Source organism: Stegostoma tigrinum, chromosome 28, assembly GCF_030684315.1.
Source record: "Stegostoma tigrinum isolate sSteTig4 chromosome 28, sSteTig4.hap1, whole genome shotgun sequence".
NCBI classification, from domain to species: domain Eukaryota; kingdom Metazoa; phylum Chordata; class Chondrichthyes; order Orectolobiformes; family Stegostomatidae; genus Stegostoma; species Stegostoma tigrinum.
Genome location: NC_081381.1, coordinates 8328139 through 8351878, shown reverse-complemented (window position 1 = coordinate 8351878; position 23740 = coordinate 8328139). Strand labels below are relative to the sequence as shown.

Sequence of the window (23740 nt, the reverse complement as noted above, 5' to 3'; positions counted from 1 at the left end):
CGCCAAGCTTATCAAGTCTCTCTCCTTAACTAAAGTTCTCCATCCTAGGTAACATCCTGGTGAGCCTCCTCTCCGCACCCTCCAGTGCAATCACATCCTTCTATAGGATGGTGACCAGAGCTGCGCAGAGTACTCCAGCTGTGGCCTAGCCACTGTTTTATACGGCCATTGTTTTTGTATTTCTCATCAATTTATTTATATATTTGTTTTTTTCACTATCACTCACTGAGGGTCTGGTAGTGTGTACATATGTGCCCTTGACGCATTTCCATAGTTCACAACAACTACTTGTATTGAAGAATTTGTCAAAAAGCACTACCAAGCTGCTTTGTTGAACCTGTAGCCTTTGTTTGTTCTGCCCTTCTCAATTATTCGCTAGTGCTCGGTATACAGTCATGTTCCGTCCTTGTCATCCACAAAACCACTTTCATGCTGCCTTGTATCTAACATCATCCTGAGGTGCTACCCCTGCAGCTTGTGCATCTCCCAGCAAATTAGAAAAAAATAGTCTTGACTTCTCCCTTCTGTTATGGACCAGACCAGACCCTTCAAAATATTTCAACGATAATCTTCACTGCACCTTCCCCCGTTTGGTGGTCAAAAATGCTCTCGACCGGATCTCTTGCGTTTCCTTTCACCTTTGCCCTCACATCCTCAACCAGCTACAAAGCAAAGACAGAATCCCCCTTGTCCTCATGTATCACCCCAGTAACCTCCATATTCAACATATCATTCTCCGCCACTTCTGCCACCTGCAATCCGACCCCACAACCAGAGATATCGTTCCCTCTCCACCCCGTTTGCTTTCCGCAGGGACCGCTTTGTCCATGACACCCTCCTCCGCTCCACACTATATTAGCCCTGGCGCCTTTCCCTGCAACTGCAGGAGGTGCTACACCTGCCCCTACACTACTACCTCCCCTCCATCCAAGGCACCAAACAAGCCTCCCACGTAAGACACAGGTTCACGTGCACATCCGTCACTGTGGTCTGTTGCATCTGCTGCTCCCAATGTGGCTGCCTCCACATTGGTGAGACCAAGCAGAGGCTCGGAGACTGCTTTGTAGAGCGCTGTGCTTTGTCCGTGACAAACGACAATACCTTCCAGTCGCAAACCATTTCAACTCCCCCTCCCGCTCCCTGGATGACGTATCCTGTGCCGCCTCCAGTTTCACGATGACGCCACCCGGAAACTGGAGGAGCAGAACCTCATTCTACCTTGGGAGCCCACAGCTCAATGCTTTCAATGTGAACTTCATCAATTTCAAAATCTCCCCACCCCCGGCCTCATCCCCTGATCAACCCGCCCCCTCATCCCTGCCACCTTGACCTGACACAACGTGTCCATCTTCTCTCCCATCTGTCTGCTCCTCCCACCTCTCTGACCAATCCCACCACTGCATTCACTTACCACCATCCCACCTACCTTCCCAGCACTCCCCTGTTTATTTTGGAGCTCCCTTCCCCCTCCCCCGCTTCTGGAGAAGGGTTCCGTCCTGAAATGTTAACTTTCCGGCTCCTCTGCAGTTTGGCTTGCTGTGCTCCTCCAGCTCCACACTGTTATCCCTGACTCCAGCATTGGCAGTTCTTACTATCCCTAGACTAGATCCTAGCTTTTTTCTTATTTTAAAGTAAATGTAGAAGTGTTGCATTCCAGATGCAATTCGTTTGGTCAAACTACTGGATTAAAGCAAAATATTTTATTCATTCACTGTAATTAAAACACAACAAGGAATTGGAACAATAACTCTTGTTGGAAAATTTGAGTAATAGATACAGTAACTATTGCTAATTAACTCTTCCTATATAGTGACGTAAAATTCAGGAAACAGATTATCTTAGGTATAACTCCCATTGCAAGCAGAGAACCGCCCCTAGCTTTTGGCGATAACCGAGGAGAGGAGAAAAATAGCTTTCAGTTCAAGATCCCGACAGCAACTGCTGAAAGCTAAACCTAAAATTTGTTCTGTGTTCTGTGGGTGGGAGCTTGACCACACCCATTCAGGATGCTTTCATTGTTCCAATTTTATAACATAAAATATCCATGACTTCACAAGTTGTTCATCTTTTCATAGACTGCTCATCACCTATCCTCCAGTCTCTGCCTAAAAGAAACCAGGAAAAAAAAACCTCTTAAAAGCACAGCATTATGTTTAATACTGTAACATTCTATAATTATGCTGTCAAAAGACCAACTCAACTAGACTGGGGGTTTTCCCCTATTTGTTACCGAAGTATTTCATAACTTTGAAAAACTGCATTTCATACATCTTGAACATAAGCCGCAGCTGCTTTCAGCTTCCTTCATAAAGAAAGCTTCGCCTTTTAGATGTGTAAAATATGGAGTGCTGTTAAGCCAAGGCAGAAAGCAATCTGTGCATATACCATTATTGAGACTTAGTTAACTGTGTATTGAATTAGTTCGCTTTCTATTTTCGTTAGTTATGCTCCTTCAATCTGATGCCATTGAATGGATTGAGTGGTATGTGTTACATTGAGGCAGAAGTGGTTCTACGTGCTTGAAGTTGTACTAGTTTTAAAAACTGTAAAATAGGAATAAAATGAAGGCATGTTGTCTTCAAGTGATATGAAAGTTAGCATTAAAGATATGCAAAACCATTAAAGTTGGACACTTTTATATTAATCTACATAGGGAATAATGAAAGTGGAAATTGGTATCATTTTTTAATCTATGAAAGGAGGAAAATTGGGAGGATCATCTGATGTTTCCATTTATCAACTAATTAATTAAAGTGAGAGCAAACTGGATTTCATAAATAATGAGGAATTCTTTCTTCCAATTTCTAGAAAAAAAGATCTTCTGCAAGGAGTGTACGGAATGGGATTTAACAGACCTTCAAAGATTCAGGAGACAGCGTTACCCATGATGCTTGCAGAACCGTATGTTTATCACACTTGATATTAATTGACCAGATGTGCCGTATGCTTTTCCTGATGTATTTTTGCTGTATGACATTCTGTATTTGAATTGTCTTTCTAGCCCTCAGAACCTGATTGCACAGTCTCAGTCAGGTACCGGTAAGACAGCTGCCTTTGTTTTGGCCATGCTCAGTCGTGTTGATCTCTCCCAAAGGCACCCACAGGTAAGGTGGTACAATTTTGCAAAATAATCCATTTGTAGGAGACTGTAGAATTAGATTGAGTTTCATTTATTTTAAAATAATGAGAATTCAAAATGTAATTTTTTTTTAAGAAGCTCAGCTTTTAATTAAGAACATAGAGCAATACAGCACAGTAAAGGCCCTTCAGACCATGATGTTGTGTCGAGTGGCTTGTATTGCTGTCTGTATTGTACATTGAATGTTCCATGATATTTTTTCTGCCTGTTTAATTTTCACACCTATTAAAAATCATTTCCCAGTTGTCGGTATTAAACAATTTTGCTCATCAGTTTTCAAAATAGCATTGATGGTTTTGTGGCTAAGAGAAATTTATTGTTTTTTTACTAACCGCTGCAACAAACGTAACCAATGTGTTTGACAACTAGATGTAGCTGAAGTGTTCTACCCCACTTCGAGTGGAATTAAATATTTGTTTCTGGGGAGGACGTGGTGGTGGGGGCCCTGTCACTTTTCTGCATCAGCTTTGATTCAGCCCAGAGCAGGTGGGTTTGTGGATGGCTTACCCATCCTACTGCCATTTGAAGCCCCTAAGTGGACAGCTAATGTCCACTTGAGGGTATTCGCCTGCTGCTGCTGGTATTCACCTCAAGAGGGTGGGGATTTCTGAAGAAGGGTCCTGGTCTGAAACATTGCGAGCTGTTGTGGTGCATTGCTAATGTCCCTACCTCTGAGACAGGAGGCCTGGGTTCAAACCTCACCTGCTCAGGTGTCATAACATCCTTGAACAGGTTGATTTGACCTTTTAGGGGTGTCTCATTCAGCTGCTGACTGTGTGTTGGCGGGGGAGGGGGGGGGTGCGGAAGTTGCATTGAGAGCCAGATGCTGTATTTGCTGCAGGTGTCACTTCATGCACCTGTCCTGCAGTCACTTACCTGTGACCAAGGTACCTTGACAATCCTGGGTTTCAGGCAAGAGCATTCCCACAGATCCCACTAGTGCCAGTGCCATTGCCATTGCCTAGCAATAAGAACATAAGAACTAGGAGCAGGAGGAGGCCATCCGACCCCTCGAGCCTGCCCCATCAATGCATAGCTATTGACCAGAAGCGCTCAAGAAGGGATTTTCATGTTTGGAACTCCCTTAATCCTGGAGAAGACTTGCTACTCTATAGTAAAGTACCTTGATTAGTAATTAATTTGGTAGGCCTTCCAAAAAGCTAACATAGGCTCTTTGCTCTCTGGCTGGTAGGCAAGATCCTCATCGTCACCATGGAAATCTAGCCAACTGTTGAAAGTTAATTTAAACATAGCATGATTGACCTGTGAGAATGACCAGTCTAAGTATAGCTATATTTTTCGGAGGAGAGGTTGGTAATGGGAATTGCTGTTGGTACAATAAATAGCTTTATGCAGTAGCAATGTATACTTCAGGCTGGTGGAAATACTATGCTGTCCTACTGTTGTGTAAATCATTAAAATGAGCCTTTGTTGGCATTGACCTATTCATCTTTGCATCCAGTTTGAACTCCATGCTGGATATGCAGTTTGCAACTAGGAATATTGCTATCTAAATGTTGTTCCTGAAAAACCTGTTCTGATTCTTATTCATTAGTTGACCTTTTCTCCCCCAGTGTTTGTGTCTTTCTCCAACCTATGAATTGGCATTGCAGACTGGACAGGTTATTGAACAAATGGGGAAGTACTGTCCTGATATCAAGCTAGCTTATGCAGTGCGAGGCAATAGACGTGAGTAATATTACAATGTGTTACTGTATGATTCTAATTATAAATTCAACATGGAGGCACAAAAGGCTGTCTGTTCCTGATGGAGCCCTGCTATGTGTCATCCCTTATTGCTTCTGATATCCATCCTGTTAGCAATCACTTTAGGCCTGGAGCCATCAGTAATCTAGGGCCTTGGGCAGGTATATTGCTAGGAGCAGCTGCACACCAGCAGTGCTGCCTAGCATTGCACAGCTGCCACTCACTGCTGAAGCGCTCCAGTCAGAGAATCTAGCACTCTGGATCTTGAATGCTGGAGAGGGCAGCCATTTAACATGTCTTAAAGATCTCATAGAATGATTAGCCTCTTTCCTTCTCGCCGTGCCCCCCGCCCCACCAAAAAAAAATCAGATGTGGGTGTAATTGACTAGGCCAGTGTTCATTGCATGTTCCAAAATCTACTCGAAGTGAGTGGCTAGACCATCTCAGAAGACAGATAGGAAACACTAGGGATTCTATGATCTTTGATCTATGATTATCCATGTTGCTGTAGATTTGGAGCTACGATGGACTAATCTGGCTAGGGATGAATATATCCTCATTTTAAAGGAAGTTAGTGAAACATCTGGAATTTTATGGAAATAGATGGTGATTTGATTGTTATTACTGAAACTAGGTTTGTCTTTTTTTGAATTTGCATTTAAATTGCTGCTTTGGGATTTTGAAACTCTCCCCAGAGCATTAACTAGAGTCTGTAGATTACAGATCCAGTAAAATCAGCTCCTCGTTGTGTATTTTCTGATCAACCTGTTCAGTAATGTTATCACATCCGGAGTAGTTCTTCTGATTTGGATGTTTGAGACGCTACTACTGCACTACAAGCACCTTCAATCAGCTCCGTGTCAGTGTCCCCTTAAATATAACACATGCTAGCAATCTGTAAAACAATCCAATCAGTCCCATTCACCTACTTTCTCCTATTTTCTGGTTGTTGGAAGTTCCAGGATTTAGATGCTTTAAAAGAAATAGGGAGAATGGAAAAAGAGGTGGGGAAGTGGCATTGCTAGCCAGGGTTAGTACAGCAGCTACTGAAAGGCAGTTCGAGAATGATATGTCTACAGAGTCGGTTTGGGTTGAGATCCAGAACAAGAAAGGAGCAGTCAATTTGGTTTTTTTACAGACCCCCTAATAGTTGCAAAGAAGTAGAAGAGCGGATTGGGAGGCAGAAGGTGCAGAAGTCACTGGGTTGTAGTCGTGGGTGACTTCAACTTTCTAAATATTGATTGGAAATATTTTAGTTGTAATAGTTTAGATGGAGCCGATTTTTGTCCAGTGCATTCAGAAAGGTTTCCTGACACAGTATGCAGATAGACCAACCTGAGGCAAGGCCACTTTGGATTTGGTGCTTGGCAATGAACGAGGCCAAGTGTTAGAGCTGCTGGTAGGAGAGCATTTTGGCGGTAGCAATCATAACTCTGTTGCTTTTACAATAGTCATGGAAAAGGATAGGTACATCCTACACAGTGAGGCTTATAATTAGGGGAAGGGTAATTATAATTCCGACAGGCAAGAACTGGGTAACATAAATTGGGAACAGATGCTGCCAGGGAAGACCACAAATGAACTGTGGAGTTTGTTCCAGGAGTGCATACTGCATGTGCTTGATATGTTTGTCCCTAGCAGACAGGGAAGATGTGGTCAAGTGAGGGAGCCTTGGTTCTCAAGAGGTCGAATACCTGGTTAAGAGGAAGAAGGATGCTTATGTAAGGTTTAGGAAACAAGAAACGGAAAAGGCTCTGCAGGGATGCAAGTTACCCAGGAAGGAGCTGAAGAAAGAGCTTAGGAGAGCTATAAGGGAGCATGGGGAAAACCTTGGCAGGTAGGTTCAAGGAGAACTCCAAGCCTTTTTACACGTACATGAGGAATAAGAGAATGACCAGAGAAAGGGTAGGGCCGATCAAGGATCGTAAAGAGAATTTGTGCATGGACCCTAAAGAGATAGGGGAGGTCCTTAATGAATACTTTTCTGTTTTTTTTTCGGTATTTGCAACTGAAAGGATCAGAATTGTAGAGGAGGACAGTGTGAAACAGGCTGGTAGGCTAGAGGAGGTGGTTGTTTAGTAAGGGAGATGTGCTAGGAATTTTGAGGAAGTTGAAGATAGATAAGACCCCAGGCATGGTGGGATTTATCCAAGGATTCTATGGGAAGCGAGGAAAGAGGTCGCAGGACCTTTGATCTTTTCATCCTCACTGTCCATGGGTATAATGCCAGAGGATTGGAGAGAGGCAAGCGTCATTCCCTTGTTCAGCAAAGGGAATAGGTTTGACCCTGGAAATTACAGGCCAGTTAGTCTTATGTCAGTGGTGGACAAATTATTGGAAAGGGCGCTGAGATAGGATTTATGATCACTTGGTAAGGCACAGTTTGATTTGTGATAGTCAGCATGGATTTGAGAGGCATAGGTCATGCCTCTCAAACCTTATTGAATTCTTTGAAGAGGTGACTAAACATGTGAATGAAGATAGAGCATTGGATATGGTATACATAGATTTAAGTAAGGTGTTTTAGAATGTTCCCCATGGTAGGCTCGTGCAGCAGGTAAGGAGGCATGGGATAGGTGGAAATGTGGCAGATTAGATTCAGAATTGGCTGACCCTTAGAAGACAAAGAGTAGTAGTGGATGGAAAATATTCAACATGGTGCTCAGTTACGAGTGGTGTACCACAAGGATCTCTCCTGGGTCCTCTTCTATTTGTGATTATTGTAAATGATTTGGATGAAGGAGTGGAAGGGTGGATTAGTAAGTTTGGACGATACAAAGGTGGGTCGTGTTATGGACAGTGTGGAGGGCTGTTTGAGGTTACAAAGCGACATTGATAGGATGCAGAACTGGAATGAGAAGTGACAGATGGAGTTTAACCCTGAAAAGTGTGAGGTGATTAATTTGGGAAGGACAAACTTGAAAGCAGAATACAGGCTTAACGGGAAGATTCTTGGCAGTGTAGAGGAGCAGAGGGATCTTGGGGTTCATGTCCACAGTTCCCTGAAAGCTGCCACTCAGGTGGATAGAATTGTTAAGAAGGCATTTGGTGTGTTAGCTTTCATTAATAGAGGGATCGAGTTCAAGAGCTGTGAGGTTATGCTCCAGCTGTCGAAAAGCCTGGTTCAGCCACATCTGGAGTATTGTTTTCCGGTTCTGGTTACCTCATTACAGGAAAGATGTGGAGGTGTTGGAAAATGTGCAGAGGAGATTTACCAGGATGTTGCCTGGAATGGAGGGAAGGTCTTATGAGGAAAGGTTGAGAGCTAGGGATTTGTTGTTTAGAACGGCAAAGGATGGGAGCTGACTTGATAGAGGTGTACAAAATGATCACAGGTATAGATAGAGTAGACAAGTTGAGAGATTTTCTTCCTTGGCTGGAGGTAGCTATTACGAGGGGGGATGGTTTTAAAGTGAGTGGAGGTAGAGAGAAGGCAGACGTCAGAGTTAGGTTCTTTACTCAGTGATAGGGGCATGAAATTCATTGCTGAAGAGGGTAGTGGTGTCGGCCTCGGGGGCATTTAAGGGGCTATTAGACTATCATTCATATGCCTAAGGTAGTGGTGGAAGTTAGTTAGACCCTAGGATTAGGGTAAAAGTTTGGCACAGCATCGTGGGCCAAAGGGCCTGTACTGTTCTATGTTCTGTTTTATTTTCCTAGTACATTTATCTTAGTCAAGCACCCATTCAGCCTGTGTTTTAAATTGGAAGATAAAATGTACTGGGAGCTATAAGTAGAGATATTATTCTTTTGTTGTTAAACCAAGTTAGCTATTTTGAAAGTGATGAAGTTAATTCCTTTCTGCAATTAGTTATTTAACTCTTTTTTTTAATCTTTTGCTTAGGGTATTCAAGACCATGATGGCTGGTACTGATGATAAAGCACTTGTCCAATTAAGAGATTAGTGGTGTAAATTGCTGGAGCAAAATGTGATTGGTGCTTCTGGTCCAGCAATGATTCAGAATTAAAATCCTCATCCTTATGTTCCAGTTCCTCCAAGGCCAAGTGTTTCCCTATCCCTGTAGCCCATTTTAGTCTGGTCAGCATCTTTGGGTAATATGCTTTTCTGGGTTTGTATAGCAAAGGCTGCTGCATTTTATGCCTGGTTTATTCAAAGTACAAGTAGAATAATATTGTGGATTTTATACTTTTTGATTAAGATATGTTTTGAATGTATTTTCAGCCCTGAACAGAAGTATGATGGGAAAACAAAATAGGGCTGTTTGCAACAGAAAGCACCTAGGGCTCGTGCTCAATGGGCAGTCATGGACCATACAGGAGCAATAGAATTGAGATTCTTGTTTGGCAGGAGTGGAGGGAGTTCAAGTAACTTTGGAAAAAAAAATCCTGCAATGTGGAAATTTGAAGCAAAGCAGATTGCACTGGAAAAACTCAACAATCTGTGGAATCCATAAAGAGAAAGATATTTAACACCTTGACGGCCAACATGTCTTGCGTCATGTTCAGTTCTAAGCTTTAAATTTATTTGCCTTTCCACAGGTGCCAATCTTGCTGAGTTTCTTTACATTCTGCTTTTAGGACATAAGAACAAGAGTAGGCCATTCAGCCCATTGAGCCTGCCCTGCCATTCAGAACAATCATCGCTGATTAAAATATATTAATGTCTTTTACCCACCTAAACTTCATAACACTGTATGGCGCACATGATCAGAAATGTATCAGTCTCCACTTTAAACAGACTCAAAACTGAACTGCTACATATTTCCCCTTGGAGTAGAGAATTCCAAATGATCACAACCCTCAAATAAGAGTTTCTCCTCATCTTGGACCTAAATGACATTGTCTTTTTTTAAATTCTGTCCCCCTGGTTCTCAACTGTCTAACCAGGACAAGCATTTGACCTGTGTATCCCTTGTTGGTTTCAGTGAGATCACCTTTCATTCTTTGAAATGTGTGAATACAGGCCCAGTTTGCCCTGTGTATGTGTTGCATTCCAGCCACAATGAACAGTAAATTGGGAAAAGCGGAAGTTCAGTGAGTACTGGGAAGGCAAAAGAACTGGTGGCTTTTACTTCGAAAGGAATGGAACATAAAAGTAAGGAAGTCATATTAAAACAATAGAAGGTATTAGTTAGACCCTACACAGCATGGTTAACAACTTGACTTCCCTATCTAGATATTGGAGACAGCCTCATGAATCTTCTCTGCACTATTTCCAGGTGTTGAGGGATTTTCTTCTGAGGGGAGGTTGTGTAGTTCATTCTTGTACTAACTTGACTTTAGAAGAATGTGAGGAGTACTTATTGAAATATGTAAGATTCTTCGGGGGCTTGACAGGTTAGCTGCTGTGCTTGTTTCCCTGATGGAAGAATTTCGGACCAGAGGGTACAGTTTGGTTATGGGTTGCTTATTTTTGACAAATGGTAAGGAATTTCATAAAATCCCTACAGTGTGGAAGCTGGCAACTCTGCCCATCGAGTCCACATCAACCCACCCCAAAGATTGTCCCAGCCAGACCCACCCTCATGCCCCATCCCTGCCATCCTGCATTTCTCATGGCTAACTCATCTAGCCTACACATCTCTAGCCTATTATGGGCAGTTTAGCGTGGCCAGTCTGCCTAACCTGCGCACCTCTGGGTGGAAACTGGAACACCTGGCGGAAGTCAACGTATACACAGCTTGGGGGGGTGGTGGGTGTGTGCAAACTCCACACAGACAGATGCCTGAGGGTGGAATTGAAGCCAGGTTCCTGGCGCCCAGAGGTAGCAGTGCTAACCAGTGGGGTACCATGTCAACCATAAATTTCTTTCAGGGTAATAAATCTGGAGTTCTTCATCACTGAGGGCTATTAAAGCTGGATAATAAAATTCTCTCAACCTTGAATATACTTTATCAACGATGGACTTGTGGGTAGTGGAGATAAAGCAGCAAAATGGGGTTGAGGATTATCAAATCCACCATAATTTTGGTGGAGCAGACTGAGCTAAAGGCCTACATCTGCTCCTACATATGTAGCCTAATGACAAAATTGTCTTAACAGAGAGATTGAAGAAACTGGGTCTGTATTCCTTTCAAGCTTTGAAAAATGAGACATGATCTAAGTAAATCTTTATAATGCTTAGTGTGACAAGGTGGATATGGATGGGATGTTTTCCCTGACAGGGAACTCTGGAATGATGAGATGTATTGAGGGCAGGGGGCAGGCTATTGAAGACTGAACTGGTGAGGAATTTCTTCATGGAGGATGGTGACTCTGGCATTCTGCCTCACTCATTGATCAGGTTCAAGGCAGAAATTAACAGGATTTTAGAGACTTACAGCAGATAATGGGTTAGATAATGGGAACAGCAGAAAATCGAATAGAGGAGATGATCGACCATAACCTAGAATAATGGAGTAGACATAAGAAGCTGAATGGTCTACTCCTGCTTCTGTGGATGTTGGTGGAAGGGCTGGTGTCAATAAGGGCATAGACGGAATAATAAGCCACGAGGTGACTTGGAACATAAGATGGGAAGCATCTGAGGATAAGGACCAGAGGGGTAGACATTGAGCTGCTCCAAATTGATGCTGGAAGGCTAGTGATGGGATATAAGGAAATAGCTGAAGAACTTAATAAGTCAGTCTTCACAGTGGAAGACATGAGTAATATCCCAACAATTAAGAAGACTGCGGGGGCAGAGTTGAGTATGATGGACATTACAAAAGAGTGTGAGAAAAACTAAAAGGTCTAAAAATTGATAAATCTCCTGGTCCCAATGGGCTACATCCTCGCGTTCTGAGGGAGGTGACTGAGGAAATTATGGAGGCGTTGGTTGTGATCTTTCAAAAGTCACGAGTCAGGGAAAGTCCCAGATGATTGGAAAATCGCTGTTGTAACCCCCTTTAAGAAAGGATCAAGACAAAAGATGGAAGATTATAGGCCGATTAGCCTAACCACAGTTGTTGGTAAAATTCTAGAATCCATCGTTAAGGATGAGATTTCTAAATTCTTGGAAGTGTGGGGTCAGATTAGAACAAGCCAGCATGGATTTAGTCAGGGGAGGTCGTGCCTGACAAACCTGTTGAAATTCTTTGAAGAGGTAACAAGTAGGTTAGACCAGGGGAAACCCAGTGCATGTTATCTATCTAGACTTGCGAAAGGCCTTTGATAAGGTGCCTCATGGGAGGCTGCTGAGTAAGGTGTGGGTCCATGGGGTTTGAGGTGAGCTGTTGGCATATATTGAGGATTGGCTGTCTGACAGAAGGCAGAGAGTTGGGATAAAATGCCATTCCGAAAAAGAGCCATCAGTGACAAGTGGTGTCCCACAGGGTTCAGTGTTGGGGCCGCAGCTGTTCACTTTATATATTAATGATCTGAATGAAGGGACTGGGGGCATTCTGGCAAAGTTTGCTAATGATATGAAGTTAAGTGGACTGGCAGGTAGTACTGAGGTGGGGAGGCTGCAGAAAGATTTAGACAGTTTGAGTGTGGTCCAGGAAATGGCTGATGAAATTCAACGTGAGCAAATGCGAGGTATTGCACTTTTGAAAAAAGAATAAAGGCATGGACAATTTTCTAAACAGTGAGAAAATTCATGAAGCCGAAGTACAAAGGGATCTGGGAGTGCTAGTCCAGGATTCTCTAAAGGTTAACTTGCAGGTTGAGTCTGTGATTAAGAAAGCAAATTTAATGTTGCCATTTATCTCAAGACGGTTAGAATATAAAAGCAGCGATGTACTTCTGAGACTTTATGAAGCTCTAGTTAGGCTCCATTTAGAATACTGTGTCCAATATTGGGCCCCACACCTCAGGGAGGACATACCGGCTCTGGAGTGTGTCCAGTGGGGATTCACACGGATGATCCCTGGAATGGTAGGCCTAACATAACGATGAACGGCTGAGGAACCTGGGATTGTATTCATTAGAGTTTAGCAGGTCGAGGAGAGATCTGATAGAAACTTACAAGATAATGTATGGCTTAGAAAGGGTGGACACTGGGAAGTTGCTTCCGTTAGGCGAGGAGACTAGGACCCATGGACACAACCTTAGAATTAGAGGGGGTCAATTTAGAACGGAAATTAGGAGACATTTCTTCAGCCGGAGAGTGGTGGGCCTGTGGAATTCATTGCCATGGAGTGCAGTGGAAGCCGGGATGTTAAATGTCTTCAAGGCAGAGATTGATAAATTCTTGATCTCAGAAGGAATTAAGGGCTACGGGGAGAATGCGGGTAAGTGGAGTTGAAATGCCCATCAGTCATGAATAAATGGCGGAGTGGACTCGATGGGCCGAATGGCCTTACTTCCACTCCCATGTCTTATGATCTTATGGTATTTTTTGGTTCATCTTCTAAGTGCTGGAGCACTGAGGCAGGCCTTCTGCCCAATGGCATCTGTACCCAACAACTCCTGAACTCTTCAGCATTGAGTGTCATGACTTCCATTTTCACTTGCCTTGCCCAGAATGAAAACCAACTGCCTGAAAATGTTTTTCCAGATCTGGTTTGCATTGCCACGAATTGTCCCAAATTTGCACTCTTGACCTGGGGTTAGAAGCTTAGAACTTGGTATCCTTAGGTAGCCTGCTCGATGCAAGGTGTAGCCCAATACCAGCTTGATTTTCTCAGGAACAGCCACCCATTTCAAACAACTGTGAACAACAAGGAATGGGCAATAAATAGGGCATTGTCAATGACACCCACATCAGCGAAATTAACTGAACATTTTTGTAGTTCTTGGTATTTGACTGATATGGATTTTAAATTTAATGTAATCACCAATTTTTGTTTTAAATGTAGTTTACCTTCAGAAGTTCTGTTCCTACCTGAATTATTGATTAGTTAGTGAGTGGAGTACACTTCACAGTTTGATTATTTTAGGTGGTGTAACATAATATATTTTGTGCTTTCAGTTGAGAAGGGTCAGAAGATTTCAGAACAAATTGTTATTGGCACGCCCGGGACAGTAATGGATTGGTGCACAAAACTGAGATTCATAGATACAAAGAAAATTAAAGTTTTTGTCCTAGATGAGGCTGATGTCATGATTGCAACTCAAGGCCACCAAGACCAGAGCATTAGAATTCAGAGGTGGGATTGCCAATCTATGGGACTAAAACATTCTTAGTGTAATTTTGGCAAAAAAACTAGTGTTATTAATAATTGAGTAACTTGCAATTTATTTTCACTTTATGCTGCAGTAACCTAGTTTGCTGGCATATTTGAGTGTCATTGACTGCATAACTCTATGAATTTCCTTAACAACTTTTATGACTTAATTATACCACTGTTGTAAAATTATTCTCAATATAAACTGGGTAAAGATGTCCAGTATATCTTTATGTATTATATTCTATCAGCATTTAAATTTCCTGTACTACTGCTAGGTTTGAACTCTGCTGCTAAAGGTGGTGTACGTTTTGAGGATAATCTGTTGCAAATTTATCAGTAATTTAAAAAGTTTGATGGTAATAGATTCTTTCCAATTCTTAGGATGTTGCCTAAAGATTGTCAGATGCTGCTGTTCTCAGCTACATTTGAAGAGTCTGTGTGGAAGTTTGCCCAGAAGGTTGTTCCAGAGCCTAATATTATCAAGTTGAAGCGGGAGGAAGAAACCTTGGATACCATTAAACAATATTATGTCCTTTGTGACAACAAAGAAGAGAAATACCATGCTCTGTGCAATATTTATGGAGCAATTACCATAGCACAGGCCATGATCTTCTGTCATGTGAGTAGTCTGTATAATACTCTGCTTACTGGTCCTTCAGTCATTTTCTGTTACTAAAACAGCTGAATTTCTAAACTTTATCTACATGTTCTAATCAAAAGTGTCCATTCACTGTATATTATGTCTCTTGGTTTTGTTTATTCCCTTATGTGACATGGGCACCACTGCCTGTGCCAGTATCTGTTGCACATCCCTAGTTGTCCCTTAAGGTGGCATTGAGGCACCTTCTCAAACTGCTGCTGTGAATGTGCTATAGGTTGACCTACAATGCTGTCAAAGATGGTGTTCCAGGACTTTGACCCAGCTACAATAAAGGAGTAGTGATATAGCGAGTAGTTTGGTGCTGAGCTTGTGGGTGGTGGTGTTCCTAAATATCTGTTGCCCTTGTCCTTCTATATTCCTTTTTTTCTTTATTCATTCAAGGGATGAGGGCATTGCTAGCTAGACAGCATTTATTGTCCATCCCTAATTGCTCAGAGGGCAGTTAAGAGTCAGCCACACTGCTGTCGTTCAGGAGTCATATGTAGGCCAAACCAGGTAAGAATGACAGTTTCCTTCCCTAAAAGACATTAGTGAATCAGATGGGCTTTTCTGACAATCAACAATGGATTCATGGTCATCAGTAGATTCTTAATTCCAGATGTTTATTGAATTCAGATTCCATCATCTGCTGTGCCAGGATTTGAACCCAGGTACCCAGAACGTTACCTGGTCTAGTGATAATACCACTTGGAATGTACTGTCTAAGGATCTTTGACAGATTTCCACATTGCTTCTTGTAGAAATTGCTGTTACTGAGTGTCAGTGGTGAAGTGACTGGCACCACATTCACGAATAGTGTTTTGTCTTGGATGGTGCCAAAAAACAAAGAAAATTACTGCACAGGAACAGTCCATTCAACCCTTCAAGCAAGCCTGCACCTGACATGCTGCCCGTCATATCTAAAACTCCCTACCCTTCAAGGAATTGTATCCCTCTATTCCCACCCTATTTGTCGAGACACCCTTTAAAATGCACTGTTTATCTGCTTCCAACACCACCTCCGCCGTGATAGGGTTAGGCTTAGGCACCCACCACTGTCTTTTTAAAAAAAGAACTTGGCCTCATACGTCACCTTTAAACCCTGCCCCTCAGACCTTAAACCTGTGACCTCTAGTAACTGACTCTTGCACCCTGGGGAGAAGCTTCTGACTGTCCACTCTATCTATGCCCTTCATAATCTTGTAGACCTCTATCAGGTCACCCCTCAACCTCAGTCATTCCAGTAAGAACACCCAAGTTTCTCCAACCTCTCCTAATAGCTAATGCCCTCTGTACCAGGCAACATCCTGGTAAAGTCTTTTCTGTGCTCTCTCCAAAGCCGCCACATTTTTTCTTTATTCATTTACGGAATGGGGGTATCGCTGGCTAGGCCAGCATTTATTGCCCACCCCGAATTGCCTAGCGGGCAGTTCAGAGTGAACCACATTGCTGTGGGTCTGGAGGCACATGTGGGCCAGACCCAGTAAGGATGGTAGATTCCGTCCCTAAAGGACATTAGTGAGCCATTGACTTTATCCGACATTTTGTAATGGAATCATGGTCATCGTTAGACTCTTAATTCCAGATATTTATTAAATTTATATTCCATCATCTGCTGTGGCAGGATTTGAACCCGGGTACCCAGGACATTTACCTGGGTCTCTGGATTAACAGTCCATCGATAATACCACTAGACTATTGCCTCCCCGTCCTTCTGGTAATGTGGTGACCAGAATTGGACAAACTATTCCAAATGCAGCCTAACTAAAGTTCTGTAAAGCTGCAACATTGCCTGCCAATTTTTAAACTGTATCCTGGCTGATGAAGGCAAGCGTGCGATGTGCCTTTGACTGCCTTCTCCACCTGCGTTGCTACTTTGTGTACTTGTATACTCAGATCCCTCTGCCTGTTAGTACTGTTAAGGGTTCTGTCACTTACTGTGTATTTTCCATCTGGATTAGAGGTTCCAAGATGTATTATCTCTCATTTTTTCTGGATTAAACGTTACCTGCCATCTCTTTGCCTAAGTCACCAACTGATCTATATTCTGTTTCCTGTGATGGTCCTCATCGCTATCCACAATTCAGCCAGCCTTTGTCATTGGCAAACCTATTAACCAGACCAATTTCATTTTCCTCCAGATGATTTTTATATAGCAAAGGCTGCAACACTGGTCCCTAAGGAATGCAGCTAGTCACAGCCCTCCATTCAGAAACACACTCTTCCACTGCTGCCCTCTGTCTTCCATGACCAAGCCAGTTTTTTATCTATCTTGCAAGCTCACCTCTGACCCCGTGTAACTTTACCTTCTGTATCAGTCTGCAGTGAGCAACCTTGTCAAAGGCCTTATTGAAGTCCATGTAGACAACATCGATTGCCTTATCCTCATCAAACACCTTCGTCACTTCCTCAAAAAAACTCAACCATGTTAGTGAGACACGACCTCCCCTTCACAAAACCATGTTGCCTCTCGGTAATACGCCGACTCATTTCCAAGTGCAAGTAAATCCTGTCTCAAAGAATCCTCTCCAGTAGCTTCCCTACCATTGACATAAGGCTCACCAGCCTATAATTAGCTGGATTATCCCTGCAACCCTTCTTAATGGAACAACATTGTAATATAGCCTGTCTTCTGGGTCCTCCCCTATAGCCAATGAGGATATAAAGATTTTCCTCAAGACCCCAGCAATTTCCTCCATTGCCTCCCTACCATCAGGCACTGGGGACTTGTCTACCTTAATGTTTTTCCAGACCCCCAATACTGCCTCCCTTTTTGATCTCAACATGACCCAAACTATCTACACATCCTTCCCCATCATCCACCAAATCCTTCTCTGAGGTGAATATTGATGCAAAGTACGTACTTATCACCTCGCCTGTTTCCTATGGCTCCACACATTCCCTTCCCTGTACTTGCGTGGGCTTCTCCCTGGCTACCCTCTTGCTCTTTATACAAATATAAAAAGCCTTAGGATTTTTCTTAATCCTTGGACCAATGGCTTTTCATGACCCCTGTTAACCTTGCTGACTCCTTGCTTAAGTTTCTTTTGACTTGTATTCTACCTTTGCTTTGTGTGTTCCCGGCCTTGACAAATGCATCCTTTTTCTTTTTGACGAGTGTCAACCTTCTTGCATATTATTGTAGCTGTACTCATCCAGGCAAGTGGGGAATATTCCATCACACTGACCTGTAGATAGTTGACAGGCTTAGGAGAGTCAGGAGATGTGTTACTGCAAGATTCTCAGACCTGCACTTGCCACTGTAATCTCATGGTTAGTCCAGTTCAGTCTCTGATCATTGGTTACTTCAGGATGTTGATATTGGGGGATTCAGTGATGGTAATTGGCTTGCTGAAAGAAGACAGAGGGCGGTGGTTGATGGGAAATGTTCATCCTGGAGACCAGTTACTAGTGGAGTACCGCAAGGGTCAGTGTTGGGTCCACTGCGGTTTGTCATTTTTATAAATGACCTGGATGAGGGCTTAGAAGGATGGGTTAGTAAATTTGCAGACGACACTAAGGTCGGTGGAGTTGTGGATAGTGACGAAGGATGCTGTAGGTTGCAGAGTGACATAGATAAGCTGCAGAGCTGGGCTGAGAGGTGGCAAATGAAATTTAATGCGGTCAAGTGTGAGGTGACGCACTTTGGTAGGAGTAACCGGAATGCAAAGTACTGGGCTAATGGTAAGATTCTTGGTAGTGTAGATGAGCAGAGAGATCTCGGTGTCCATGTACACAGATCCTTGAAAGTTGCCACCCAGGTTAACAGGGTTGTTAAGAAGGCATACAGTGTTTTAGCTTTTATTAATGGAGGGATTGAGTTCCGGAACCATGAGGTTATTGCTACAGCTGTACAAAACTCTGGTGCGGCCGCACTTGGAGTATTGCATACAGTTCTGGTCACCACATTATAAGAAGGATGTGGAAGCTTTGGAAAGGGTGCAGAGGAGATTTACTAGGATGTCGCCTGGTATGGAGGGAAGGTCTTAGAGGAAAGGCTGAGGGACTTGAGGCTGTTTTCATTAGAGAGAAGGTTGAGAGGTGACTTAATTGAGACATATAAGATAACCAGAGGGTTAGATAGGGTGGATAGGGAGAGCCTTTTTCCTGGGATGGTGACGGCGAGCACTAGGGTTCATAGCTTTAAATTGAGGGGTGAAAGATATAGGACAGATGTCAGAGGTAGTTTCTTTACTCAGAGTAGTAAGGGTATGGAATGCTTTGCCTGCAACGGTAGTAGATTTGCCAACTTTAAGTACATTTAAGTTGTCATTGGACAAGCATATGAATGTACATGGAATAGTGTCGGTTTGATGGGCTTCAGATTGGTATGACAGGTCGGCACAACATCGAAGGCCGAAGGGCCTGTACTGTGCTGTTATGTTCTATGTAATGCCGTTGAATTGTCTATTATTGGCGATAATCATTCCCTGGCATTTGTGCTTGCTCAAGCTGGGATGTTGTCCAGATCTTGATGTATCTGGGTGTAAACTGCTTCAGCATATGAGGAGTTGTGAATGGTGCTGTGCGTTGTGCAGTCATCACAAACATCCCCACTGTTGACCTTTTTGTGCTGGAAGGGAGGTCATTGAAGCAACTGAAGATGGTGGAGTCTAGAATACTCCCTCAGCAATTCGTGAGATGGTTGACCTCCACCAACTAGAACAACCACCATCTTCCCATGTGCTGTGTGTAACTTCTGCCTCGGAGGGCTTTCTCCTTGACTCTTATTGACTCAGTGATTCACTGATGCCACACAAGGTAAGATGTGGCCTTGACGTCAAGGGCAGTCAGTTTCAGCTCCACTGGAATGTAGCTGTCATGTGCATGTTTGAACCAAGGCTGCATTGAGGCCAGAGCTGAGTGGCCTGGCAGACCCCAAGCTGGGCCTCGGTGTGCAGGTTGGTACTGAGCAGTGCTCTGTTAATAGCCCTGTTGATGACCCCTTCCTTTACTTTACTGATTGAGATAGATTAGTGGAATGGTTATTGGCTGGTTTGGATTTGATCTGCTTTTGTGCATAGGCAAATTCCCTGATTGGGGCATTGTCAGTGTTGTACCTGTACTGCAACAGCTTGGCTAGGGCTGATTGGTTTTGGAGCACGAGCCTTCAGCACTGTTGCTGGAATGTTGTCAGAGCCCTTAGCAATTGCACTGTCCAGTTCCTCCAAATTTTATTGATATTGGGGAGTGAATTGAATTAACTGGAATTTGTGATGCTGTGTACCTGCTGGGGAGGTTTAGATGGATCATCAACTTGACACTTCTGGCTGAGTGTTGCAAATGCTTTTAGCCTTATTTTTTGCCCAGATGTGCTGAGCTAATACTGCTGTCCAAATGATGCTAGTGTACTTTTAGAAGTTTTCTTGATTTCTACATAGATTGATTACACAGTTGTTTTGCTTGCAGACTCGCAAGACTGCTGGTTGGTTGGCAGCTGAATTGTCTAAAGAGGGTCATCAAGTTGCACTGCTGAGTGGAGAGATGATGGTAGAGCAACGAGCCGCTGTGATACAGCGTTTCCGGGATGGCAAAGAGAAAGTACTTGTCACAACTAATGTCTGTGCAAGAGGTAAGTGATTAAACATTGCTGAAACAGAATTTGAGGCTGAGGTAGTTGCAGGTTATGTATAGGTAGTTTTGGAAAAGAGCTTCTCTGTTACGTGTAGGTGACCTCCTCTGAAAATAACCGGTTTGATAGATTTGTTTCCAGTTGGGTAAAATTGAGTCTGGAGCAGCAGTTGAAGCAGGTAGCTCTAATCCCTGTGGTGAGGCCCGTGGACCAGCTTCTGATCCAAGGGGCCTTTGGATTGGAAGGAGCTTGGATGTGCCCATTGCATTTCCCTTCATTTTTAATTAATTCACCAGATGTGGATGTCACCTGACTAGGGCAGCATTTATTGCCAATCCCCAGTTGACCAGAGAGCAGTTCAGAGTCAGCCAGATTGCTGTGGATCTCGAATCACATGAAGGCCAGACCAAGTAAGGATGGCAGTTTCCTTCCCTAAAGGACTTTGAACCAAATGGGTTTTATCCTGATAATTGACAATGGATTCATAGTCATCATTAGACTCTTAATTCCATAGTGTTTTTGACCTGGGACTCCAGATTAACAGTCCAGTGATAATACCACTAGTCTATTGCCTCTCCAGAAACCAATATCCACTTCCCTTCAGCCATTTTTCCCACAGCATGAGACAGCCAGCAGCCCACTTAAACCTGCAAGACAAGGCAATTCCTGGATCTGTTCTCTTAAAATATTTAAATTACGATCATGCCTCTCTGCTTGACTGATCTTTTTTGTCCTGCTTCCATTTCAACCCAAAAATGAACAGATTGAAATCTGATTGAGTTAGGCTTCAGATTATGATAGGATTAACCTGAACCCACCTCACTTGTTTTTGGCACCCAAGACTTAGCCCTCCACTCTAATTAAACCACATGATTTCCAGTTCCAATGAAAGCAAGTAGAGCACACATTTGAAAGCATGGTTGTGGTGTTTGCTTGCATACTTACCATATGCTTCCATGTCACGCCCCAGGGGTTTATTTTTCCCCTTGCTACTCATCTAAGTCTTACATCACCAATGTTTGTGGCAAAAGTATTTAAATTATCAGTGACTATGGCTAAATGAGCAAAAGAGACATTAAGAATGAACAGTCAAATGATTGGTTCTCCCATCATAGCAAAGTATTCAGGAACGAGACTAAGGAATATCCCCATTTTACAGCTTCTATCTGGGCATCTCTGGGAGAAAGAACAAATCTATTGCTTTCTGGGCTGACTTTAAACTCTGCTTCAAGAGCAGTAATTCCATTGTTCTTCTGAACCACTTGTTCAGGTGCAGTTAGATCCTTTGCATCCTGTTGAAGTTAAGCCTAGCTTATTATTCACTATCAAGACGTTTTGTCCACGTTCAGTCTCTGCCCTGAAGACTCTTGCTTTTGAAATTTTAGCTCCATTTTTCAAATGCCCGCTTTTCTGGGCATGTCTGAGTGCCAACCTACCTAAAGATTTTCCAAATACACCCGTCCATAACCCACTCTGCACTGTTATTCTACACCAACCTACACCGCCTTGTTGTCTTTGCCTGTTTCAGTTCTATACCCCTTTCATCTGTTTGTCTTCGGACTCCAAACTTTTAATCCCATCATCTGTACCAAAATTGAGCGCCCTGAAAATGATGTCAATATTCTACCTGCTCGTTTCTTTCTTTATATAGGTCCCAAGTTTTGTTTTTTGAGAAGCCAATTATTTCAACACTGCAGTTAAATCGAGTCTTCCTAATTTCTCTAGTGTTTAGTGTCCATTTCCTTAATCTTCGTCAAGGACCTTAGAATTCTATATCAAACATGAAGGTACTATACAAGTGTAATTTGTTGTTTGGAAGTTGCTAAAGTTGGGTTCTCATTTATTTATTTTTCTTCCTCATGCGCAATCAGTTCAGTAATTTGGTATCAAGACTTGAGTGAAAGAATAGCCTTGGTATGGGAAAGACATGGAAAATTGCTGGCATCTAAAAGAGAATTTGGAGAGGAAGCACATGTTTTCAGCTTTGTATAATTTGATATATTTATCTAAGAAGCTATCATGTCAGTAAATATCTGAATGTATATTTGAATTTGTTTCTGTCCTCTCACCACTTAACGTTTTATTACATTTCCTCTGGCTGTTTGCTGAAACTTTGATTAATTTCAAACCAGGAATTGATGTTGAGCAGGTCTCTGTCGTCATAAACTTTGACCTTCCAGTGGATAAAGATGGTAATCCAGACTGCGAGACGTACCTTCACAGAATTGGGCGAACAGGTCGTTTTGGCAAACGTGGCTTGGCTATTAACATGGTAGACAGCAAATACAGCATGAATATCCTCAACCGAATCCAGGATCATTTCAGTACGTTGTTTAGCCCTTTTTAAATTGTGGCATTTCTATTCTTGAAGTACTTATGCTGATTTTGGTAGCAAGAAAGGTTTGCATTTAGTGACAGATCATCCAATTGAAGTGAACAAATCCCAATTTAACCATGTTGATTAACTTTGAATTGTTCTAACTGTTCACTGTAAGTTCTACATTTGTGAACTTCAGTGCTAGACTTTTAGACATTTCAGCTATGTATTATTTTGCATAATGTAGAGGAACATTTCAAATTTTCTGGGTTTCTGATCACCTAAAATGTCTTCTAAATATTATTGTTCCATAAGGACTCCACTTGTGTGCAAATTTCAGCTGCCTGGAGTTTCATAGATCATAGAGTCCCTACAGTATGGAAACAGGAATGTTGGCCCAACAAGCCCCCACCGAACCTCCCAGCATCCCATCCAGACCCATCTCCCTGTAAACCACCTAATTTACACATCCCTGAACACAATGGGCAATTTAGCATGGCCAGTCCACCTACCCTGCACACCTTTGGACTGTGGGAGGAAACCGTAGTAGGGTGAATGTGCAAACTCAACACAGACAGTTGTCCGAGAGTGGAATTGAACCTGGGATCTAGGCGCTGTGAGGCAGCAGTACCTGCTTGTTATTTCTGGAGGTAAATGAAAGAATTTTACAGTACACAATGAAGCAGTTTGACCCATTGTGTTTGTACTGCCTCCCAAAAACAGCTCCCCCGCTATAGTCTCGTTCTCTGGCCCCAACTCCAGAGCATCACTTTCAAATATATATCCACTTCTCTTTTGAAACTCCCTATGAAATCCACCTAACCCTATTGCCATACTCCCATGCAGTGCATTCCAAATCCTAACAGCTGATATAAAAGCTTCTCACCTAAGCCCGAGTGCTCTTGCTGACCATCCTGAAATTGTGATGCCTAGTTACTGACTAGTGAAAGCAGATTATCCTCCCTTACTGTGTTTTTTGAAAAAAAATCATAATGTTGAACATCTCAAAGTCAGCTCTTAATCTTCTCTGCTCCAAGGAGAATTACCCCAATTTCTTTAATCTTACCTTGTATGTAAAATCTCTCATTTCTGGTATCATCCTATTAAATCTCCCGTTGCACACTCTCCAGGGCTTTAATACCTTCCTTAAATAAGATGCCCAGAACTGAATACCACTTCAAATGTGGTTTGACCAATGATTTGTAAAGATGTAACATCACTACTTTTATACTGCAAATTCAAGGATCTTGTAAGCCACCTTGACTGTTTTAACTTGCCTGGGGCCACCTTCAAAGAATATTGCATGTGAACC

The 23740-nt window shown here is 42.7% G+C and overlaps 1 protein-coding gene across 1 annotated transcript in view; it reads left to right on the top strand.

Annotated features, from left to right (window-relative positions):
• Positions 1-23740, top strand: part of ddx19a (DEAD-box helicase 19a) — a 97610-nt gene that overhangs the window by 52389 nt on the left and 21481 nt on the right. Inside the window, exons 5-11 of the mRNA XM_048561518.2 lie at positions 2809-2901; positions 3002-3104; positions 4714-4828; positions 13701-13878; positions 14281-14518; positions 19949-20111; positions 22244-22435. Coding sequence (XP_048417475.1) covers positions 2809-2901; positions 3002-3104; positions 4714-4828; positions 13701-13878; positions 14281-14518; positions 19949-20111; positions 22244-22435 — 1082 coding nt within the window. The remainder of the gene's footprint in view (positions 1-2808; positions 2902-3001; positions 3105-4713; positions 4829-13700; positions 13879-14280; positions 14519-19948; positions 20112-22243; positions 22436-23740) is intronic.